Source organism: Hoplias malabaricus, chromosome X2, assembly GCF_029633855.1.
Source record: "Hoplias malabaricus isolate fHopMal1 chromosome X2, fHopMal1.hap1, whole genome shotgun sequence".
NCBI classification, from domain to species: domain Eukaryota; kingdom Metazoa; phylum Chordata; class Actinopteri; order Characiformes; family Erythrinidae; genus Hoplias; species Hoplias malabaricus.
In genome coordinates this window covers 36,234,974-36,255,532 of record NC_089819.1, presented here as the reverse complement: position 1 = coordinate 36,255,532, position 20,559 = coordinate 36,234,974, and the positions used below count along the sequence as shown (strand labels likewise).

The following is a 20,559-nucleotide window of genomic DNA, read 5'->3' as shown; positions in this document are numbered from 1 at the left end:
TCACTTATGTTTATAAGCACATTAAATTATGCTGTGGTGTTTTGAAGGATTTTAAATGCTCCTTGGCTTGGTGGTGGATGAAAGAAACCAATGAGAGCCAGACAGAGCAACAAGGAACGGTAAAACTCCACTAATCTCTCTGAACTTGGACATGGAATTTTGTTAAATCCCAAAACCAACCACAGGCAAATACAAAACAAGTAAACAGAAATTAATAGTACCGCTGCTATTGTTGTGGTTTCTAAAGTCCCATTAGAGATTTTTTTTTTTTTACTTCGATGGCTACACCTTGGAGCAGGGGGATTTATAGTGGAAAACCAGATACAGATACAGAGTGAGTAGAGCTGATTACAGCAGGCAGTGAAAAGGCCATTAGTTGCCATAAACTCCAACAGCTAATACACCCCAGGCACACACAATGCCACAAATTTAAATGCCACACATGTATTGTACACAACCTAAACAACATATTTGGTAAATTAGTTAGGGAACATTATTCATGGTTTAAATCCACAGCGTCTAAGGTATACCTGGGTAATTTTTTTTAAATGACTCTAGCAGTAGTTGTATACCATTGTCCAATTAAAAACATGTATCTCCATTTTTTATCAGTTTTTAGTTTACTGCATCATTTGAACACAGCAGCTGTCCACATTGTGTAAACATTTTATTGGTGAACGGAAAAATACAAAAGCTCAATTTTTCCACTGAAATACACTGAAGTTTTTTTCCTTCTCTTGTAAACATTTTCATTGGACAACAACAACAACAACAACAACAACGTGTTAGCCATAACTCATAACTGGAGGAGCTTTGCCATGGCAGATTGTGTGAAAAGGGCTGGAAGTTTAGATAAACTAAATTGGCAGATATAAAAACAATTAAAAGTAAAAATTAAAAGAAAGTAAAAATTAATCTCATCTCTTTACTTAAAATCTGAACACTAGGAACTCGAACCACAAATAACTCAGATAGACAGATGACAGAAAGCTAGACATAAGGAAGGGTTACCTGTATCAGCTGAGGCGCTAATACCCAGAATCCCCCACTGAGTGATGCTGTCTGGGAGAGGGGAATACACCGGTACAGCAACCAAGCTGAACACATTTATTTCAAGTGTTAAAATCAGTTAAAAAAGATTCTTTTAAAGTGTTAAAATCAAGCAAATGTTCACAATATAGAAACCTAATCATCACTTCCCCCAAAATGAAGAAAATCAACAGGGAATTTGTTCCCTTTTGTTGCAGTAAAATCTTACATTCTTCTCAGAAATGTACACTAGATAGTGAAACATTTCAGTGAGGATTTGATGGCATTCTGTCACATTAGTAAACTCAGAAACTGATATTGAATGATCAATTCTGAATCACAAAAGTCACTCCAAATCTCTTGGCAAATCAGTTACATTTGCAATAAGAGGGAATACTCTTTCATATGTTTTTTTAATTATTATTTGTTTATCTACATTTTCCATTTTTCCATCATCCTGTGATGTTTAAGGGTATTTAACTATATACTAAGAAATCAAAAGAAATGTATTTGTCCCATTGCTAACTTTTCATCTTTTGTGAAAACTACTGTCAATCAAAACTAGACATAGACTAAACACTAGAGTATTTACTAAATGCATTTCATGGAATAAAATAAACTGAATTAAAATGTACTGTATTATTATTGAACATTATGTAATAATTTAATAAATTTTAAAAACAATTCAGTAACAAAAAAAAAGATTTAAAATTCATATTTATCATTCAGCAAAATATTAGAAACAGTAAACTGCAAATCAAGGGGCGAATTCAGAGAGTGTATGGTGCGTATATGTGTTAGATGGTAAAGGCTGAACTCTTTTTTGTGTATGGTAAAACTAGGCTCATTCTGACCTAGCAGGGTGTGGTGAATGCATGCAGTAGGCAGGGCTATCTCCAGCAGCCAATTGCTGACTACATCCTGCCACCCCTTCAAACCGGGACCAGTATGTCAAGCCGTTTTAACATTTTTAACATTTAATATGAATTGCAGATATCTGTAATGTAAATCCAGTCACACAATTTAATGTTAAAAAAGCTTGCTTTAGCCTGTGTGCTGCCACGATTGCCAGGTGTGTTAAATTTAACCAATTTTGGGGTTATTTTTCTGTAAAGTCGCTTACAAACATTTGTTGCAAGTTGCTTTTGCCCTGATTTTGGTGTTCTGTGTCCAGTCCCTCTGCTGCAAACCTCTGCTTCTTCCTGCCTCAAGTTAGCTCTACTGAACTGTCAGTCACTCACAGACAAAGCCATACTCCTTAATGACATTAGGTGTCAATTGTGGCTCTTCTGCTTGGTTCAGCGAATTTGATAATGTTATTGATATATCGTCCTCCAAAACTCTCCACCTCTGATTTCCCATCTGAATTTAGCGAATTGCATACCTGCTCCATGTCTCTGTTTGTTCTTGGTGACTTTAACATACACCTGAACTTTGCCTCCTCTTTATCTGTTGACATTTTATCACTGCTCAACTGTATTAGTTTAACGCAACATGTTGATTTTCCAACCCATAATATTGACTATATTCTTGATTTAGTTTGCTCTGCTGGTTGTACTGTTAACAGATTTCTGGTCTCTGCACTGGCATCTCAGATCTTACTTCATCTCACAAACTTATTAATGCTGTTTTCCGAACTCCAAATCACACTCTAAGACTTTACATTCCTTCCGTAACCTTGCTACTGTAGATTTTATGGACTTTGTTTCCTCCTTTTCTATGATCTGTAAATTTACCTCCTTTGATGATGCTGTCTCTCTGTGTAATAATAATGATACTATCTTTGCTATTCTTGACTCTCATGTGCCTCTGAAGACCAGGGGCCTCATTTATAAAGGGTGTGTATACACAAACACGGGTCTGAAACATGCATATGTAATATCTCACATAGAAATTGTGATTAGTAAAGAAATACTTTACGCACCAATGAGCACATATATAAGCAAGGTTTGACACATGAGTGGGCAGCCCGGTGGCGCAGCACACAGCTCCAGGGACCTGGAAGTTGTGGGTTCGAGTCCCGCTCCGGGTGATTGTCTGTGAAGAGTTTGGTGTGTTCTCCCCATGTCTGTGTGGGTTTCCTTCGGGTGCTCCAGTTTCCTCCCACGGTCCAAAAACACACGTTGGTAGGTGGATTGGTGACTCAAAAGTGTCCGTAGGTGTGAGTGAGTGTGTGAGTGAATGTGTGAGTGAATGTGTGAGTGTGTGTGTTGCCCTGTGAAGGACTGGCGCCCCCTACCGGGTGTATTCCTGCCATGCGCCCAATGATTCCAGGTAAGCTCTGGACCCACCGTGACCCTGAATTGGCCATAAGACTTTGTGGAGAGAATGTAAATTGGTGACATCATGTGGTAGTATAGAGAATTGCAAGTAAATATGCAAACCATCCTCACACACATCTGTCTATAACGCATAAAGATTAAAAAACGAAGATAAAAGTACAATTAAGATTAACACCCACTTGTTTAAAATAACTTTAAAAATGCGGAATAACGTGACATACAGAATGAAAATACATCAAGCAATGTAACTTTAATACTTTTTTATATTCATTTTTAAATTTTATTTTAAACATGTGGGTGTTAATCTTCCTAATTCTTTTGTATTCTTCTTTTTTAATATTTATGCTTTATAGAACACATGATGTCACCAAATTGTACTCTCTCTGCAAAGCCTTATGGCTTTGCATGGGCCAAACCTTGCTTAAATATAAGCTCATTCGTAAGCAAAGTATTTCTTTATAAATCAGTTTTTGCCTGAGATGTTACGTACGCACGTTTCAGACCAGTTTTTGTGTGTACTCACCCTTTATAAATAAGGCCCCAGAACTGTGCCCTCCCCCTGTGGAGAGAGATTAGTCTCAAAATACTTTACAAATGTGTAAATGTTAATCCACAAATAAAACACAAGTCACAAATATGTTTCACTATTCACAAATGAACACATCACAATCTGTGTCTCACAGTCTGCAATTTGTACAAATAGTTACATTCATAAATACATGTTTTTGGTTTTCATAGATATATCACAATTTTATGCGAAAATAAATACATTTGTTTAAATTTACATTGAATATATTTGTAAAGTTGAAGTTTCGAATTTAAAATTTATTTGTAAATTGTTAAATCTGCATTTGTGGATCAAGTCACGTGTTTTCCGTGACGTGCATTTATTCATTTCCTCTCGCGGGTTTTTGGATTTGGAGACTTTCCTTTCGCATTTCACCCGGTCCAAATACAAATGCAGCCTGATCCACAAATGTGGCCAGCAGGCGAACAAGCCACCGCTAGGTGGCACTGTTGTTTTAGGACGTGGGGGCCAAATTAAACGGAGACGCATTTGCGCAGCATTTACTGTGGAAGTTCGAACAAAATGCCGCTGAATTCAGCGTCATATCACAGACAGTTAGGAGGGGGATCACTGTGGAACGCTTTTGAAGGTGCCCTAAACTTAACGACGTTAAAGTCCAGCGGAACTTCCCTAATTTCGGTGCAGACTAGGGTTATCAAATAAAATACGTTAAAATCATCCCGTGTTTGGACTAAAACCGTGTTGCTTTTTGGACTGATATGTTTCGTAATTTTGAGATTGGATTGTTAAACGTGTGAATTGTTTCAGACATGCTCTCCACCCAGCGGTGGCTTGTTCGCCTGCTGGCCAAATTTGTGGATCAGGCTGCATTTGTATTTGGATCGGGTGAAATGCGAAAGGAAAGTCTCAAAATCCAAAAACCCGCGAGAGCAAATGAACAAATGCGCGGAAAACACGTAAGTGACTTGATCCACAAATGCAGATTCTACATTTTACAAATAAATTTAAAATCGAGACTTCGATGTTACAAATATACTCAATGTAAATTTAAACAAATGTATTCATTTTCCCCTAAAATTGTGGTTTATCTATGAAAAACAAAAACATGTATTTATGAATGTAACTGTATATGTACAAATTGCAGTCTGTGAGACACAGATTGGGATGTATTCATTTGTGAACAGTGAAACATATTTGTGACTTATGTTTAATTTGTGGATTAACATTTACGCATTTGTAAAGTATATTTAGACTAATCTCTCTCCATAAGCGCTTAGGCTGTTCCTTTTCAAAACGAGTAATCATCATGTTTGTGTAAAGAGTACTTGCAAAAGGTTTACAAAACGTACACAAAATAAAAAAAAAGAACAATTTCAATATGATCCCCGTGTAGCAAGTCTTTAGGCAAATCAGTAGCCAAGTTATGGCGATGCGCAACCAAGGAGGAAGGACAAACACAGACCATTACTTCAGGAGGGCGCATTGGGTTTCAGCGCCTAACGGACCCACGCAGCGTGAGATACAACTCAAACGATTTTCTTTGGCAGCCACAAGCTCAACAAACTACAGATAAAAGCTTAGATTCCTTTCACTAGCTGCCTTTCGTCCACTGAGGCTATTTAAATACAGGAGTCTGAGGGAGGTTTCTTCGCTCTACAGTCAATCAGATTGTAGCTCCCACTTACCCACACATCTGGCATTTAAATGTGTAGAATACTGGGTGTGAAACATCAGTAAACAAAACCGAAAAAAAAGAATTATAACCTAAATTGCAACTTTTATTCTGTAAAAAGACTTACATAAAACATTTATGTTGACATGCATTCATTTCATTGGTTTATTTTTTGTTGTGGTATAGAAATTGGTATCGAGAATCGTGGAATTTTAGTGAGATTTGTACTGACTTATTTCTGGTATCATGGCATCCCTACTCTGATCATATGCTCACAAATAAAGCTGCGCTGAACTCAGCCCGTTCTTTCTACAACTCCAACTTAATTAATGGCCAAAGCCATGATCCCAATTGACAGTTTTCTACTGTTAGCACGCTTTTTCAGTCTTCCCTTCAAGCACTGACATCCTATTCTGAACAGTGTACTGCATTTCTCCACTTTTTCCATGATAAAATTATCTCCATTTACAAAGACCCAGGTTCAAACTCTCCACAATGAGTGGGAGATTTTTAATGTTGCTGCCCCCACCCTCTGGAACTCTCTGCCCTCATTTATTCATTCTTCCACTCTTTCCGTTTTCAAAACTCAATTAAAAACATACTTTATTTCTGAATACTTCCACACTGTCTAAAATATTTATTTAGTTTTGCCCCCTAGCTCCCATAACATTGTAAAGCGACCTTGGGTTTGTGAAAGGTGCTAAATAAGTGTAACATTATTATTATTATTATTATTAAATATATGAAAAGGGTTTGATTCATGGGTTTAACTGAGAATTTAATGTGGCAGTAAATGGATGGTGAACATCACTCCTACCCATCCTTGGCACTCAGGTCAGTGACTTCCGGGAGTTTGATGTCTGTCCACAGCCAGGACTCGAAAAACTTGGTGCGAACATAAATATCGTCAGCAGACTCATATTCATGTTCATCAATTTCTTCTTCAGGCATCTGAGACATGGTAGGAATTTCCCTGGCTAATACAGAACCTTGAAGTCCAGGCCGTCCAAGAGGCCCAGGAACTCCAGGCGGTCCATGGCGACCAGGAATTCCTGCAGAAGCAGGATGTTCAGGAATTCTAGCATATTCAGGATATCCAGGAGGACCAGGAATTCCAACATCTGCAATCAATTGTTTTTTCCAATGATTGTTTTGACCAAATGAAACAGCATTTAAATGAGCAACCAGTGTCCTGAATTTAAACAATATTCTGTATTAAATCTCTTTTAAATGTCCCCATCAGAGGACCTGTTGTATGGAACCTAAACTGATTTTCAAGGACGTTCTATTAACAATCTTGTGTTAAAATCAGAAAAGTGTTGATAGAAAAATGCATATTACACAATTATATATCTACAGTAATTAAATTACCAATTATACCTGTTTTGTTGTTACAAAAATCAAGACAAACTTTGTGTAAATACACCTAAAAACTGATGATACTATAAATAGCTTTAAAAAACTGTTTTATAATTCATTCGTAACCATGTATACTGAGATTACATTGTTGTACATATATTGCTAACAGGCGGCACGGTTGCGCAGCAGGTAGTGTCGCAGTCACACAGCTCCAGGGACCTGGAGGTTGTGGGTTCGATTCCCGCTCCGGGTGACTGTCTGTGAGGAGTTGGTGTGTTCTCCCTGTGTCCGCGTGGATTTCCTCCAGGTGCTCCGGTTTCCTCCCACAGTCCAAAAACACACGTTGGTAGGTAGATTGGTGACTCCAAAGTGTCCGTAGGTGTGAATGTGTGTCTGTGTTGCCCTGTGAAGGACTGGCGCCCCCTCCAGGGTGTATTCCTGCCTTGCGCCCAATGATTCCAGGTAGGCTCTGGGCATGAATGAATGAATATTGCTAACACATAACTATACTGAACGAACACCAGTTTAGGAACACCTACTTTATATCTACACTCATTGTACATTTTATTAGCTACACTGACCATACAGGAGCTCTTTGTAGCTCTACAATTACAGAAGGTCAACCACCTGTTTCTCTGCAAACTTTCTTATCACCATTTCATCCTGCTGTTCAATGGTCAGGACCCCCACTGGACCACCACAGATCAGGTATTATTTGGGTGGTGGATCATTTTTAGCGTGGACCAGACACAGCTGTGCCGCTCAAGTTTTTAAAGCCCTCAGATTTACTGCTGGACTAAGAATAGTCACCAACTGGGGTGAGGTAGGGCCCCCCGATGCAGTCGGACAGATCAAGGCCAGTTGTACACTGTTAATGTGCCAGATTCTAGGGCATTACTGGGGATCAAACTAGTGATGTCTCCACCATTATACTTTTTTGTTAAAAAATTTACACAGTCCGTTTAAGAAAGAGGACACTTACCTCTTTCGATTTGGGCAATCTCCCTCTCCATGGTAAACCTGTGAAGATCAATGCGAGAAGGAGAATGAAACAAAGGGATCATAAATTCTCCGGAAACTATAAGGAGAGTAGGAGATGGAGTAGGTGGCTCAGCTGTGGTTGTTGGCGGTGGGGTGATGACCCCAAGTGGCTCCCCCCAATACTGTGAACAACACTGGAGGAATGCCACCACACAGCTCCAGTCCTCTGTGATGTAGAAAGAACGCCGGCGACAAGAATAGGGCATGCGTATCTCCTTTATGCCATCCATGCAGCAGCGGTGCTCAAGGTCTGTAGAGAACTTTTTCTCTGATCACACACAGAGGAAACACATCAACAGTATACAATATTTAAAAGTGTAATTAAAAAAATTCTTCTGAGATTCTTCTTCAGTTTATTATTCAGCCCAAACACATGATGGTGTTTCTGTAATAAACATGGCCTGTTGGGAATCAGTTGATTCAGAGGCTGCAAAGCAAATGAATAGTTCTTTAGGGGAAAATATATAATAGAAAAAAGTAATAATTTTCATAAATATTTTTGACTGATTGCTACTTGGACTGTTTTTCTTCTATCAGGAAGATAATATTTATAGTCGAAATAGTTGAAGTATTTAATGTGGATTTTGACAGTAAAGGCTTGTAAATGCAGGGACATGGTGGCCACTCGGTCACTTTCTTGCATAGATAGCTAGATGTTTTAGTGAAATGATGAACACTTTTCTGTGTAAATATGTTGATTATGACATATTATTTTTATCTATTATGGTCAGTCCATATCTCTTAAACTCTCCTGCTTATTCAGTTTTCCTCAAACTGGCAACCTGCTCGAGCTTCCCATCTGTGCGAGGAGGCAGACGGCTCTCTTCATTATTTTGAAAATGTATTACAGTTCCAATTTTAAACACTTGGTATGAATATTACAGATTGCTCTTTTAAGGATTGGCAGATCTTGTTCAATATTAAACTAATCAAATATATATTGCTGATTCTAAATCAGAGTACAATTTGAAAAACGTCTTACAGTTACATTTATTCATTTGTTATTTATCAAAAATGTGAAAATATGCATGCTATTTTTATACTGGTATCACATTTTCATTTGTTGGGTACAATTCCTATATTTTTGTTTAGTAAACATTATGATTTGAAAAATGTTCAAATTACTAACATATTAGTAACTATTTATTACAAATCTATCGAATTCATATGTTTACTTTTATTTTTAAGTTCTAGGCAAAAACTCACCCAGCTCAGTTCTGATTCTCATTTGTTCTGCAGAGCGCCTTTTTCTGGGATTGTCTCTGCACAGTGGTTCTAAATAAGGAACATGAGATTAATACAATTCTAATATAATAATAATGTTACAATAACAATATATCAAGCAATATATCAAGCAATAATAATATATCAATACAGTAATTATATAAAACAGTGAGCTCCTTACATAATACAATATGTAACATCCTGATATGTGCAACAACCCCAACCCATATGCTACTATGGTATTTCATATCATAATTAGGTGAGGCTTTCATTTTGAAGAGGGCTAAAATTGTTGGCTATTGTTTTCTTCATAGAGAGTATTGTGGACATTTTACCTTAGAGTATGTACCTGTTTCTCTATTCCTCCAAAGGAAATATGATTAAATAGCAATAAAACATGCAAGAGTAGAATTTGTTGTATAAAGGTGATGGTGGGAGCCGAGAAGGTTAGACTCTGATTCAAACTGAGTATATTTATCAATGTAATGGATATTTTATTTTTAATTATGGCATTTGCCACATGTCATTGTTTAAACACATCTTAATGCGCATTACATTTCAGTTAGATGTTTATGTTTAAAGGTGAGGAAATACAGCTGTGTGACAGAAATTCAGCATTTTGTTTTAAAAATGCCCATTCGTGTTTTTGTTCTGTAAAATGTCAAGCAATGTGAAAAAGATCAAATTTTTTTTGTTTTTATTTTGACAAGTATCCTGCATGTTACTATGGAAAAGTTAGTAGCATTTCACGGTTTTCCTAAGAAGTTCAATTTGGCACAAGTTCTGGCTCCACTCTACAGTCCCACCTATTACATAATGCTTTCTATGCCTGTAATTGATGCTTGTGATGACTATAGCCTTATATGGCTAAACAAATGGAAAGATCTTGTACTTAACGGTCATTCTGACTGCAAATTGAATGAACAAACAGGTGGTGGAGAGGTCTGTCTGGTGTATGAGTGCGTGAGTATGTGTGTGTGTGTGTGTGTTTACCAAAGCTGCTGGTTGTTACTGTTGCATAGTTAGACCTAAAACTTAGACCAGCTTCTTCGAACATCAGCATACTGGTCCTGCCTCCCCCAGAAGAGCAGCCCTTATCTGAGCGGCCCACAGTTTCCCAGATCTACAGCAGACATGGGCAAGGAATAATCAGTCCACAACAGTCCACACTCTGAATTTCTGAATACTTGTCAATCATACATTTCCTCATAGAAGGCTTTTCCCTACATGTTAGAACATTTGTCTGAATCTGAGTTACAGTCTGAAGTCTTGATCTGAGGTCAAGCCTCAAGTGAATGTCTGTGACTGAGGAGACTTGGACTCTTGTCCTAAGACTCTGTCTCAGGCTAATTCATGTATTATGTCTCTGTTTGAGTCTGATGTAGGTCTCAAGTCTCTGTCTGAGTGAGACATGCACACAATTGGAGATTGAGTTAATTAAAACATTTTATTACAATATGGGCAGACACCACTACGAATTTCATAACAGGCACAAGAAGAGGCTGAACGGATGAACAACTGGTTACCCTGTAATGAGCGAGTTTGCATATCTGTCCCAAACGGCAGCTGAATTTGGGTCTGACTAACCAGAGACTCAAGAATCAATGATTGTGGCTAAAATCTTATCAGGTTACAATCCTCATGGAAAGTGACTACACTAAGGTTGCGGGGTATAATGGTAATCCCATATACCACAGTGTTTAAAAACGTGGAATGTATCTCAAAATGTGGGCAGTATAATGACATGTGTGGTGTGTCAAATCTGTGTATAACGTAGGTACAAGGCCAAAGAGTTCATTTGCATTTAAGCCACTAGCTTAAATGCATTAGCACAAATTTTGGGTTCAGTAAGTGAGGAAGGAAGCTGAAAACAGACAAATATTCAGAAGACCCTTCACTGAACTTTGTGTTCACAGATACGAGAGACGTTATCCTCTAAATATGTGAGATTTGAACTCAGGTTACTGAAAAAACATCTCTACCGTGGTGTAAAAAATTGTCTAACTTTTCTGTTCCTCCAGCACCTTTGGTGGAGATGTGGTCTCTCAGAAACAGGCTTTTATTATTGGTGTGCACTGTGCACTGTTTTGAACATGACAGCACAAACACTCCCAAAACCCTTCACTTTACTTTGTGCTCACAGATATGATGCTCAACAGTTCGACAGTGCACCCCCACACCCACACCTTGGTAATACCGTATTATTTAGAGACGGAATGACAGTATGAAAAATGATACCACCAATCCCTAGAATACAGCTTAAAAATAATCAGTAATATGTACAACAAAATACTGCCAGCTGTGCTTTTTTTTGTAACCGTAAATGTTATATGCAATAACGGTTTTGGTAACAATACATTACTATTGCACTACTGGGGAAAATGTATACATGTACACTGTAAAAAGAAAATAGTTGACCAACTTAATTGAATTGCTTCAATTGGCAACAAGTAATTCAATTAAGTTTATCCAACTTAATTATTTAAGGTTTTTTAAGGTTAACCTTGGATAAATTTAATTGAATTACTTGTTACCAATTGAAGCAATTCAATTAAGTTGGATCAACTATTTTCTTTTTACAGTTTAAAAAAGAATTTACAGAAAAAAAATACATGATTTTGCTAAGACTTATATAGATATATATACAGTGAAGAAATGCAAAGATGGTGCTTGAGACATACTGCAAATAAGTGAACTTTATACAGCTCTTAAGAGAGTATAGTGCAGAAAGGAGCAAAGAAACAGGCAGTATTCAGACGTGCCACACTCCAGCATTCAAACACAGACTGACAGTGACTTCCCCAGACCAACACACATCCTGTCACACATTAACACCATATGCACAAGAACACAAACACAAATATGTAAAAAGCCCTGAACAAAATGAAAACATAGAATAAACATTGAAAAACAAAGAGCATTTTTTAAAAGCGTATGTGTAAATGGGGTCTAAGTCTGTCAGGGACTCCATATCCCAAATGTCTGCCTGAGTCAAGTTTTAAATTTCTTTAAATCTGAGGCATCTGTAGTCTCATGTCTTTCTCTGTCATAAGTCTCAATCTCTGTCTAACTCTGAGACTAATCTCTCATGTCTCTGTGGTGCTGTGAGTCACATGGTGGAAAAGAGCAGAGATCTAAGTGAAGTTGATGAATCACATTAATACGCTTCAATGCATGAAATCCAGCATCAGCTTTCGACTGTTTCATTTAGATATAATTTTCATATAAAATTATATAAATTACATACGACAAATGGACAAAAAGGCCTGGAGGTTGTGGGTTCGATTCCTGCTCCGGGAGACTGTCTGTGAGGAGTTGGTGTGTTCTCCCCGTGTCCGCGTGGGTTTCCTCCGGGTGCTCCGGTTTCCTCCCACAGTCCAAAAACACACGTTGGTAGGTGGATTGGCGACTCAAAAAGTGTGCATGTGTGAGTGTGTGTCTGTGTTGCCCTGTGAAGGACTGGCGCCCAGGTAGGCTCTGGACCCACTACGACCCTGAATTGGATAAGCGGTTACAGATAATGAATGAAATGGACAAAAAACAAAAATGTGAAATGTTCATTTGATTTCTTTAAAATGGGGGAATGATGTGATTGTAAAGCATGATTATTTTCCCAAAATCATATATCTATACATATATGTTTTATTGCTGTATAATATATGCTATTACTGCACTAGGTTTATTGATTATATTTTTTGGACTGTAAAATAAAAGCTTAGATTAATATGTCTCTTAATTTAGTGTGGACTGGGTGCAGTGATTATTTTTATTAGTGTACATGTAAAAAAATGACAAATTTTGTAGTGGATTGCCATGTGCACAAATTATTGGCATTGTTATTTTCTGTTATTAAAGACAATATTTTAAATATTTGATTCAGTAAAGCGTTAATTAATGTTGTTAATTTTTATGCTCAAATTCACAAGCACTAGTACCAGATTTATTTGATTCCACAGATATGCCACAGATGAATGAGATAAATATGAAAATGGTCTGTGCAATTTGTGTGCTAATTTTAGAATCAGATTTGAATGCAAACAATGGTAATAAACAAGGCCACTTTCATATTGAAGATCTTCATTTACTTCTCTATGAATTTAGGCATCCATGTCAGTTACCTTTGTCTGTGTTAGCCGCCCCTTGCTCAACAGGAAAATAGCATTGTCCACAGCGACCAGGCTAACCTTCGAGCCTGGATCTCCTCTAACCTGGAAGCGGAAGCTTGTGCCTGGTGAGTACGAGTCTGACATTGACTCCTCTCCACTTACTGGACCAACTGTGAGCTAAAACAAGCACTTAGTTATATTCAGACAGTACATTATTGCTAACAACATTTCCTGGTTTATTATGAAATGTACATATATACATTATGAGAATATTTGTGCTAGCCTTTTATCAATGATCAGTTTCTGATCATAGATCCACTTAAGTTTCCAAAACTTGACTCATAATGTTGTAATGACTCCTTACTGACTCCTAATGTTGAAATTTCACCTTCTGTTGTTAGTTCAGCCATATTTCACATGGTGGCACTAATACACTGTCTGTTGTTAGTTCGGCCATATTTTCACATAGCTGGTGTTATATATTATGAACAAAACTCTGTGCTCCTTTTTTCATTTCTGCATTTAGTAGTCCTGCCCTCTATATTTTCTGTACAACACAATCACATAATAAAAACCACATGTAAACAAAGACATTGATATGAAGCACCAAAGCTTCTCCAGACCTTCCAGTGACAGGGGTATTTAGTTTGGGCTTTCCTGTTTTTTAAATGCCAGAAACACCTCTGTGACAATGGCTATATGGCTAATGGCAGCCTGGCTAAACTAGGTATGCCTAGTTTCTGTTTGCTCTTTACCTAGGTTTTATTTTATTGTATTTATTTGTAATGAAATCGTTATTGTTCTATTAATTGTTTTGCCATTTATCTTGATTGATGAAAATGTATTTATGTAGTTATATATTATTTCAATTTACTGTGATTAAATTCCATTGTAATTATTTTTCAGTCCTTTCACATGGTTAAATTCTTGGCTGCACTGAAAATGATGGTCACCCTAAATGTATTTCCTAGTAAAAATAAAGGTTGATTGATTAGTTGATGGTCACAGGGCAGGTCTAAGGCAGAAACAAGACCAAAAACAAAAGCTAAAAATCTAAAAACTCAAGACCTATTGTGCAAAACATTCATAGCATTGTAATAACTAGCTGAGACTGTGATTTAAAATAAAAGAGACTTACTGATCCTACACATTGGCCCTTAACATCCACCAGCAAAGAGTCCGCAACCACCTCTGCTCCTGTCTGCCACGGCAACACATAATATGCCAGAAAGCGGAATGAAGGCATGAGATCCGGTGTGATGAGCAGAGCAAAGTTAGTGATGTCTTGACCCACTACATGTATCTTTCCAGCATGGCTTATCTTCCCTTTATTCATAATCTACAGAAAGCAGGGTATGAATGAGTGAATAGTTCTGGTTCACAAACGTCACTCCAACTTATCACAAAGGTGTTGAGCCTTGCTATTTGTGCATCCAATATTCTTCATAAATTCTAATTAATAGGTTTTTTAGGCAGTGCCTACCATTCTACAAGACTAATCGCAGTCCTCTATCCAATTACTGCCACCCCAGATAAAGTTGAGTGAAAACTGTCATGAAAATTTCACATCCTGTTGACTTGGATCAATCTCACACTGAAAAGATATGTAGTCCAACCTTGTATTTAAATAAATGTATTCTTAGATTAATAATAGATAGGTAATAGAAATAACTACACTTAGAAATATCACGGTCAGGGAGACGTGAAGGGCGGACTGACGGAGGCGGATGCACACGTTAAAACACAACAAACTTTATTTACAAAAGAATAACAAAACAGATAGACTTAGAAAGAAAGGAAACACGATGACTGGAAAACAAATCATGATAGAGGAAACGAAACGAGGAACAGCAGAGACAGACTAGACTTGGAAACGAAACGAAACGACAATGTGGAAAACAATGACGGAGAAATAGTGGAGACAGACAGACTGGATAACATGACATGGACTGAAACAGTACAAATGACCGACAAACGGGAAAGACACAAGAAAACACAGACAAGATACACCTGGAACAGGTAATAAGAGGGCAGGGTAACAAATGAGACACAGACGAGGAGGCGGAACAAAGACATGACTAGGGCGGAGACATGGACAACAACAAACAGAGCATGTGCAAAGAGAGCACATGGCGGGGAAAACAGACATGACAGGACGAGTGCGTGACAATCACATGTACCAAAATTATTGGCAGCCCTTAAAAAATTGGGATCAAACTCTCTAGAACCTTCCAACAATACACAGCTTCCTGCTTCACTGGAGTACACTTATATTACAATACTTATGGCATATGTGGTTTTATTAAAATTATTATTTCTTGAGGAGGAAAATAATTGTATACAATTTTTAAATTATTTAAAAATAATAATCTTACTTGTATAGCTAAACAGATTAATTTAGTTTAGATTTTCATGTTTTCAGTGTGAGATTACCAAAACATAAATAGCGTATAACCCTTTTCATACCAATTTTTCCTTAAAATAATACAAGATTATTACTGCAATATTGACAAAAATATTAAATGTTATTAAAACTGTGTCATAGAAGAGTTCTGTAGATAGACTCACAATGTAGGAAAGGTGCTTAATGAAGCTGCGCTCTATCTCCGAGAACAGACTGATATAAAGTTTCATATTTAGGACGTCCCCCACCTTCATGGAGGAGGAGCTCACAGAGATGTATAGATAGTTTTGACGCCTTGGGTTATAAGGCTGGTATGGATACACAGTTAACATTTTTCTCGCCTGTTGATCATCCTTCAGACCTGGCATTCGTGTCTCCGCCTAAAAAGACAATAAGAAGATTAAAACAGTATTGTTTAGTGCAAAAATATTTGCCCAATTTAAAACAACCAGCAGCTAGAATGTTTTAGTAATTCTGTACCCATTTTAAGTATGTTCACTTCTGAAGGTTATCTGAAGAGAGTATGTACCCATTTTAATGCAGAAAATCAACAAAACATGGCATTTCATCAGGGTTCTTCAAAATTTCTATAAGTGACATGGTCTTTATACTTGAGTAGTGATTGTTACAGCATAGTGGTTAACATCACTGCCTTTAGGATCTCAAATTAATATTCGAGGTCTGTCACAAAACCTTGTTTGCTGCCTAAGTAGGCACTGAATATATAGACAGCTTTTGGTATGACAGTGTCTGTGAATTACCATAAATGTAAATGTATAAGAAACAATGTTTGTGTGTGTGTGTTTGTGTGTGTGTGTGTGTGTGTGTGTGTGTGTAACTTAGTTTTCTGAGGTTATGTCTAACTTACTATTATCAGCTGAGACTGAAGGAGAGAGGGCATGTTTAATGACACTTTGATGGTGTCGCTGTTTGTGGTGACTGGAGAAGCCAGTAAGTTTAATTTAACAGGGACGTTCAGAGCTGGAGACCCATCATGATGGCTCACCGCTAGCTATGAGCAGAAAATATAGAAACACAGAAAAATGCAGACAAGACATGGGCATTGTGGAATAATCATAAATGCAATAATTATTAATTAGTATAAATCAGATATATGTATTATATTAGTATAAATCATTATTAGTATAAATATGTACAGTGAATCCTTGAAATACCAGTAAATCAACGTGCACATTTTCAGAGATACGAGCCGTCGCTTGGTTGATTTTTTGCTTTATGATGTGAGCCGAGATCTGAGTTACGAATGATCGAGCTTACACCACCCACCACTAGGTGGCCCAGCAAGCGTTCAGTTTCCTTGGTTATCTTGCCATGCATCTCTGTCGAATCGCTTTTTTTGTATCTATGCTAGCATTGTAGCATTAAGTGTGTAGCGAGTAAGTAAAATGATACTTCACCTGGTCTTCAAGGTAAATATGTTGAAGAGAACCAGTTTATTTCTTTAGATTCTCTTTTATTATGTATTATTATTTTTATACACTATTTGTTATTTATAAAGTAAATTCTTAGTTAAAAACACATGACAAAAATGGTGTAGTTTTGGGGGGCTGGAACAGATTAATAGCATTTCAATTTATTTTAATTGTGAAATTTAATTTGATATACAAGCAAATTTAGTTACATGCTCAGTCACAGAAAGAATTAAAGTCAAGGTATTACTTTATAAGTATAAACCAGTTTTCCACTCAGACAGTATGTTGCAATTAGCATAATAAACTAGAATAATAGAAACCAAACAAATACAATGCAATCATTCCATTTGGCAAGTGGGCAGCAAATCTACCAAACCTACGTTCCTGAGCCTACACAAATACACTTAATAAGTCAAAGAGCCAAATATAGGTTAGAAACAAACCAAATTATTGATTTCATATATATGAAAGAGGACACTACTTACTGTCACATCAAAAGGTAGACCTGGTTTAAAAAATTTGGATGTGCCTTTGAAGGAGAGTTCGAATGCTGTCTTGATTATTTTAATACCAGATTTCTCTGCCTCCACCAGATCACTTCCTGATGATGAGAGAATTTAGCTACTAAAGTGTACTCATTGTGGACAAAGAATTTCAAATTTGAAAACACAGATTCTAAGCTCACAGGACAAAACAAATTAGTCACCTCTGGCTGAAACATACCTAATAGTACGTAATAACTCAGTAAACACGAATTACAGTTGCACTTCAATGTGGCATGGACTGGACAAGTTTCTGGATGAAGGCTACATCATTGTTCAGCCACATGTGCATCAATTAATTGTGCAGTTTGGACAGATTTTGTGGTTTGCCTTCCCTAGTGTTTTACTCCCAATTCTAGGCTTTCCACATATTTTCAAGAGGATTCATATCTGGGATAATGCAGGCCAGTGTAGATGTGTAAATGCTCCCGAATGTTCATCATGCCAACCAATCACATTTTATGTCATTTTGGAATACAAGTGTAGGAATGTTATGTCCCTCTGTAACATGATGAGCAAATGGCAAAACCTGGCTGTCTAACAGCTCAGTGTAGGCAATGTGTGAAATTTATTGTCATCTCAACCAAAGGATCATATTCCATATAGTTAAAACACCCCAAGAGCATTACAGCGCCTCCTCCAGCTTGAACCACACCTTGTACGCAGTCGTCATTGAAAGCTTCATGAGGTCTACACCATGCCCAGGATTTATCTGACCAGTGTAAGCCAGTGTAATCAGGCAAGTTGCAAACAGAAGTGAGAAATTGTCTCTAATTTTATTTTCGGGGGGGAGCTTACAATCTCCACAAAAGCATGAAATGAAGTGAGACACTCTGGAGCAGGCGCACATAGGTCTGTGTTCACCATCACCATCATCATCTTCTTTGCCGCTTACTCCATTTCAGGGTCATGGTGGCTACAGGGTGAGAAGAGAAGCCCAGACATCTCTATCCCATGCAACTTCCACCAGCTCCTCCTGGGGGATCCCCAGGTGTTCTCAGGCCAGCTGGGAGATATAATCCATCCAGCGTGTCCTGGGTCTACCCCGGGGCCTCCTTCCAGTTGGACATGCCTGATATACCTCCAGTGGCAGGCGTCCAAGATGCAACCTTATTAAATGCCAGAAACACATCAGCTGACTCCTCTCAACGGGAAGGAGCAGCGACTCTACTCAGAGCTCCTCCCTATTAATTATTGAGCTTCTCACCCAATCACAGAGAGTATGCCCAGCAACCCGTTTGAGAAAACTAATTACGACTGCTTGTATCCACGATCTTGTTCTTTCGGTCATTACCCAGAGCTCATGAACATAGGTGAGAGTGGGTATGTAGACCGACCAGTAAATTGAGAGCTTTGCTTTATAGCTTAGCTCTCTCTTCACCACAAGAGTGATCACATTACTGCAGCCGCTGCACCTAACCTACGGTCAATCTCACGATCCCTCTTCCCATCACTCGTGAACAAGATCCAGAGATACTTGATACTTGAACACTTGGGGTAGGTCCTCACCCCCTACCCGAAGAGAGCATGCCACCTGTTTCCGGGAGATAACCATGGCCTCAGACTTGCAGGTGCTGATCCGCATACCGACTGCTTCACACTGCAGACTGCTCAAGTGAATGCTGGAGACCTCAGTGCTGAATTCCATAAAATCCTTTTACAATGTGTTTTATCATCTAGGCTAAAGAATTCTCAAAAGAGTAGCAGCTTTTTATGGCAACAAAGAAGAACAAACTCCATATAAGCATCTTTGATTTCAGAGGAAATGTAGAGTGAGGAGATGTACACTGTTGACCCTATAGAATATATTGAGAAAATTACAGAAATACAAATAGAAAAAATGCCTCTTACCTGTTTTGGTCATTACTGAAGCCTTGACATATAAAAATGAGCCCACTAACACCTTAATGTCTGGATAAACCTTTTTAAGCTCCTCCATAGTCAGAGTGGCTTTCCCTTCTTTCAGCTGGAATAAATCAGTAAAAACTGAGTTGTATAAATAGGTTTTAAAAGTAACCTATGGTACATTTGTAGAATTTAGAGAACATTTGTAGAACAAGAATTTAGAGAATTCTAAGATGATCCTTCTTATATAAATTATGTATGTTTTTAGTGGGTCAAATACATTTGGGGAGAATGGCCTACATTATGTTTTTAACTGTGTCATCTATAGTTTATTTAGCTTACATCTTTCACTTGTTTCATGTAAGGCAATCTTATTTTATTTCCATTTGTCTCCACACCAAACACAACATATGCGACTCCTTCAACTTGTTCACCATACAAATACCTGAAAAAAAGTAATCATTCATGTTAATCTGAGATTCTGGGTCTTATTGTCATGCCCATATAAGTAATAGATTTCTCTCTAACAGAGATTGTTTATAAACAAAATACAAAGAACAGATTTTTTGAGGTTCTAACTTACATAATTGTAATTTGTTTTCTAACTAAAGGCTGATTTATACTTCCAAGTTGATTCAATGCCTATTGTATGCCGTTGTGAGCGTTAATGCTTCTGCGTTGGTGTCTGCGTCGCTCTGCAATTACCCTACCACACCACTAGGGTTGAATCTCATACATTTTCCTCTACACTACAGTAGCTGTCAACGCCTACAGGTCAATTGAAATATTGGAAATCTTATATTTTTTTCAGATGTTTACAGGTTTTTTTCTTTAAAAATCACAGATTTCATTATATTATAAATGCTTCATTTTTTCTGGAAACAATGCTTGTAAAGGCATGCTACAAGTGGACAAACACTTCTGTGCACTTAAATAACGTAGCACACTTCTGACTCAAAACAGAACTGACTTCTTAATTAGCGCATAAATCACAGAACAAGTAGCTTACCACAAGACACGTGGGCATAGATATTATGACATATAAACATATATTATTAAGATTCTGATTATATTTGCCATATGAAATTTAAAT

General features: G+C 37.5%; 1 protein-coding gene across 3 annotated transcripts in view; it reads right to left on the bottom strand.

Moving 5' to 3' along the window:
* The window catches only part of LOC136676603 (venom factor-like), a 59,270-nt gene that overhangs the window by 24,485 nt on the left and 14,226 nt on the right, over positions 1-20,559 (bottom strand). For 2 of the 3 annotated variants that reach the window (XM_066653708.1, XM_066653709.1), the window contains 12 exons: positions 19,809-19,911; positions 19,473-19,587; positions 17,565-17,680; positions 16,515-16,658; positions 15,811-16,026; positions 14,381-14,581; positions 13,255-13,419; positions 10,130-10,259; positions 9,119-9,187; positions 7,854-8,180; positions 6,330-6,633; positions 1,012-1,097 (listed from right to left, as the gene is read on the bottom strand). In XM_066653708.1, the coding sequence (XP_066509805.1) occupies positions 1,012-1,097; positions 6,330-6,633; positions 7,854-8,180; positions 9,119-9,187; positions 10,130-10,259; positions 13,255-13,419; positions 14,381-14,581; positions 15,811-16,026; positions 16,515-16,658; positions 17,565-17,680; positions 19,473-19,587; positions 19,809-19,911 (1,976 nt within the window). The remainder of the gene's footprint in view (positions 1-1,011; positions 1,098-6,329; positions 6,634-7,853; positions 8,181-9,118; positions 9,188-10,129; positions 10,260-13,254; positions 13,420-14,380; positions 14,582-15,810; positions 16,027-16,514; positions 16,659-17,564; positions 17,681-19,472; positions 19,588-19,808; positions 19,912-20,559) is intronic. The other variant, XM_066653710.1, reaches the window with a different exon arrangement.